Source organism: Camellia sinensis, chromosome 6, assembly GCF_055761805.1.
Source record: "Camellia sinensis isolate YWXY chromosome 6, ASM5576180v1, whole genome shotgun sequence".
NCBI classification, from domain to species: domain Eukaryota; kingdom Viridiplantae; phylum Streptophyta; class Magnoliopsida; order Ericales; family Theaceae; genus Camellia; species Camellia sinensis.
The window spans coordinates 185,259,165-185,263,672 of record NC_138966.1 but is presented as its reverse complement, the minus strand read 5'-3'; the positions used below and the strand labels follow the sequence as shown (position 1 = coordinate 185,263,672).

General features: G+C 32.1%; 1 protein-coding gene across 1 annotated transcript; it reads left to right on the top strand.

Moving 5' to 3' along the window:
* The first annotated feature begins 642 nt into the window (after positions 1-642).
* Positions 643-3,033, top strand: ARD4 (RmlC-like cupins superfamily protein). Its single transcript, XM_082875653.1, has 6 exons — positions 643-852; positions 941-1,028; positions 1,104-1,198; positions 1,309-1,548; positions 2,408-2,642; positions 2,895-3,033. Exons 1-5 carry the CDS (start codon positions 841-843, stop codon positions 2,522-2,524), a joined length of 552 nt encoding a protein of 183 aa, XP_082731779.1. The 5' UTR covers positions 643-840; the 3' UTR covers positions 2,525-2,642; positions 2,895-3,033.
* The last annotated feature ends 1,475 nt before the right edge of the window (positions 3,034-4,508 follow it).

The following is a 4,508-nucleotide window of genomic DNA, read 5'->3' as shown; positions in this document are numbered from 1 at the left end:
TACTACGGTTGGAGATGCTCATGTAAGTGTCACATCACGTTACGTTTATGTAGGATATTGTGAAATACATTCTTATCTAAATAGGACTTGAGACTCTGTAAAAAATTACATATGACTTAACCTACTATAAGTGTTTGAAAAATGACTTATAAATAAGTGTGTCTAAACTTGTTTGAAAAGGTAAAATTCATTAAATTAATACATTGTTGATATTTTATAAAATGTATAAAATGTTTGATACCTAAATTTAAATAAATAAATAAATAAATTGTATTAACGCTTCACTTTTAACTCTAGTTTGACAAGTGAATTAGATTTGTAGTTTGATATTTTATAAAATGTATAAAATGTTTGATACCTAAATTTAAATAAATAAATAAATAATTGTATTAACGCTTCACTTTTAACTCTAGTTTGACAAGTGAATTAGATTTGTAGTCAAACTAGAAAAACACTAAAAGGTAAAATAGATTAATTAAGTCAATAAAATAAAAAGTCATATTAAATTTATAATTATATTAATTTTTCTCTTAAAAAAAAAAAAGTTAAAAAGTGTGTTCCAAAGAGAATTAATTTAGTCAAATTAAATTAATTCAAAAATCAGACTAAAAAAATAAAGAAGATATTTTACCAGAGGAGAGAGAGATAGGCATACAAAGAAACACATGCCACAAAATAGCAATTGAAATGAGCCGTACACGTGGTAAATCCCGAATCACAAACTGATTTTTGTGCAGCACCATCGAGATTAATAAGGTCCCTCCTTGACGTTTAATCAGCTTGCGCTCTTCTACACTCCAAATTCAGCTCAAGTTCTTGGAGGACTGCGTGTTTACTCTCATGGCGATTGAGGTCACTACTCCCTCTCTCAATCGATCAAAATTTTACTTCACAGTTTTATGTGTTACTAATAAATAAAATAAAAATCTATGTATAATAGGCATGGTTCATGGAAGAGAACGATGAGGATCGGAGGCTCCCTCATCATCGCAACCCTAAAGAGTTCGTTTCACTCCACCACTTAGCAGGTCTCTCTCTCTCTCTCTTTATCTCTCTCTCTCTAAGCGCATATACATCTGTCTGATGAATTAATTGTGGCACAGACCTGGGCGTGCTATACTGGCATTTAAACCCAAAGCACTACGAAAACGACGAGGAATTGAAGAAGATCAGAGAAGACAGAGGCTACAGTTACACAGTAGTACTCCCTTACTATTCAATTATTCCCCAAAATTTCCGATTCAGGACATGAATGAATTAGTAATATGCATATTGCTTTTTGTGTTGTTGTTTTGGTTTGAATTGAAGGATATGTTGGACCTGTGTCCTGAGAAAATGGAGAATTACGAAGAGAAGCTGAGGAACTTCTACACGGAGCACATCCATGGAGACGAAGAGATTCGGTACTGCTTGGAGGGGAGTGGGTATTTCGATGTGAGGGACAAGAACGACCGTTGGATTCGCATCTGGATTAAGGCCGGCGATCTCATTGTCTTGCCCGCTGGAATTTACCATCGCTTCACTCTCGATACCTCTAACTACGTCAAGGTCAAAAAAATAAAATAAAAAATACATAAACATTTGATTAAAAAAAAAAACATATGATTATCATAAAAAATTATTAAGTTATTATAACATATAATTTGTGTGTGCGTGTTTTTTTTAAATTTGTTAATATTTAATAATAAAAAATTGCTACTGATCCCTGAATGGATAATTGTTAGCCTTGATATATGTAAAAATGTAAAAAAATATTTAAAAATTACATTGAGATTCCTAATAATTTGGCACTATTTTTTAACTTAATGACAACTTAGTGAAATGTTTCATTTGTAGTAAGACCATTTTTGATGACGTCACTAGTAGATAATAAATATATAAATAAGATTTAATTATATTTTTTATTTTTAAAATATGAATATTGTGTTATTTTTTATTTTTGATGACCACTTTTAATATACATAATTTTTTTTAAAAACTTAGTGAAGTGAAAATGTTTTTAAGTTTAATTATTTAGTTTTTGATCGATCATAAGTGAATTTTGATTTAGTGCTTGTTTGTCATACATTAAAAAAGTTTTTTTTTTATATATATATACACTTATTTAGGTCACATCAATCAACATTTATCAATACTTCGTCTTTACTTTTCTACTTATTTTTTTATATATTTTTTTTTATAAAAATTTAAAAAATATACTTATTTAGAACATTCAAAACTACTCATTAGTTAAGGTCAAATGGTTTGATCAAAATCGTTAATTGATATAAAAAAAATTATCATTCAATTATAATTTCAGAAAATTATTACAAATTTATAAATAAAAAAATTATGATTCTAATCATTGATATTTATAAAATTTATGGTTATTTTTAAAAAATTTCCTTGATTATATTTATGGGTGCAGCTGATGAGGTTGTTTGTGGGAGAGCCGGTGTGGACGGCGTACAATCGTCCGCAGGAGGATCACCCGGCGAGGAAGAACTACATTGTGAAGATTGGGGTCCCACTTCAAGCTCATTGAATTTCGGGCCCACTGATGAGTGTATCGTTAGTATTTGTATTTAGGGTCTTGTATGTTGTGCGTTTAATGTCTTAAAATGCTATTCCTAAAAAAATAAAAATAAAAATAACATGTCTTAGCCTCCGTTTGGGAAGTGGGTTGGCTTTTTGGCTTTTTGACTTTTTTGGCTATTTTAGCCTGGGCTAAAAAGCTTGGTTTGGGAAGGGCTTTTTGGCTTTTTGGCTTTTTTGACTTTTTTTGTGAGAGAAGAATGTAATGATTATAGGTTGGATGTGATGTTTTGTTTGTTATGGCTAAAATAGCCTATTTTGTTTTTTGTGGCTAAAATAGCCAAAAAAGCCTGAAAAAGCCCTTGCCAAACACAGGCTTAATGTTATGTATGGTTCATGGAAGCATGATTAAAAGTTAACTTTTTATTTTATTTTTTATTTTTTATTTGTATAATACAGCCATATAACTCTTGCATGTTGTATGTGGATAAATAAAATTATTTTTAGTTGCTAGCATCAGTACTAAGGCCTCATTTGGGAACCTTCTTTTTTAATCAAAAAGTCAAAAAGTTATTAAATTAGTCAAAAAGTCAACAACCCATACCAAAAAGTGAAAGATTTTTTTCTCTCTTTACTTTTTGTACATCTTTTCGTAAAAAATTAAAAAGTCATTCCAAACATACTAGTTTTTTTAGTTCATATCACTACAAAATTTTTTTTTTTTTGCGACGGCAAAACGCCGTCGTAAATAATCCAAACGCCGTCTCAAAAGCTATTTGCGACGGTAAATTTTTTTTTTTTGCGACGGCAAGTGGGGGTCGCAACAAGGGGGGTTGCAAAAGACCTTTAGCGACGGCACTTGCTGTCGCTATTGTTTTTGCGACGGGAATATTTCTTTTTTGCGACGGCAAATATCTGTCGCCGATAGTGGATGAAGATCTGGGCTTTTTTGCGACGGCACAAGCTTTCCGTCGCTAATGAGATTTTGCCGACGGCAAAATTCCGTCGCAAAAAATGCCGCCGCAAAAAATGTGGCGTTTATGACTATTGGCGACGGAAATTTCACCGTCGCTAAAGCCTTGTTTCTCAAATAAATTCTACACCTTTTGCGATGGTATGGCTGCCGTCGCAAAAAAGCCTGGCACAGCCTTTTTTTTTTTTTTTTTTTTTTTTGCGACAGGGTGTTCTGCCGTCTCAAAAAAAATTACAAAAAAAAAAAAAAATCCCTATTTTACAATTATTTAAAATATAAAAATAACCTGTAATGTTGGCAAATGATATAATAATATAAATACATAAATAAAATAACTAACGTTGGCAAATGAAAAATAGCTTAAAAAAAATCAAAAAATGACATAATAATATAAATCTATACATAAACAAAAGTTGGCAAATGATAAAAATTCCTAATCTTGGTCACATAATACATACATAATGTTGGTCACAAATTTAAATAACATAAATCAAAATCAAAACCAAAAGTTTTCGTCTTGATTCATTCGCGAGTTACAAAAACAGAAGTTGGTCATAATCTTTACGCGCCCACATTCCACGCGAAGCAAACTGCTACTCAGGAAATATCTGAAAAAAACAAAATAAAAATAATTAATAACAATATAATGGTGGTAATATTTTAATTACAGAAAAATATAAAAAAATTAACTACCATATAATTAGAAAGATAGTTTAGTGAAATCCGGCTCAAACTCCCAAACCGGGAACCCGATTCGAGCCCCGTCTTCTCCCACAAGTCTCTCGTGCCTAGGCGGTCGTGTGTGCCAAGTTTCGTGCTAAACCGACGCCGTTTGGTGATTTTGGGGCGTTAACTCCTCGAATTCAAGTTTTTTAAAGAACTAGTTTGCCTAAAGTGAAATCCGGCTCAAACTCCCAAACCGGGAACCCGATTCGAGCCCCGTCTTCTCCCACAAGTCTCTCGTGCCTAGGCGGTCGTGTGTGCCAAGTTTCGTGCTAAACCGACGCCGTTTGGTGATTTT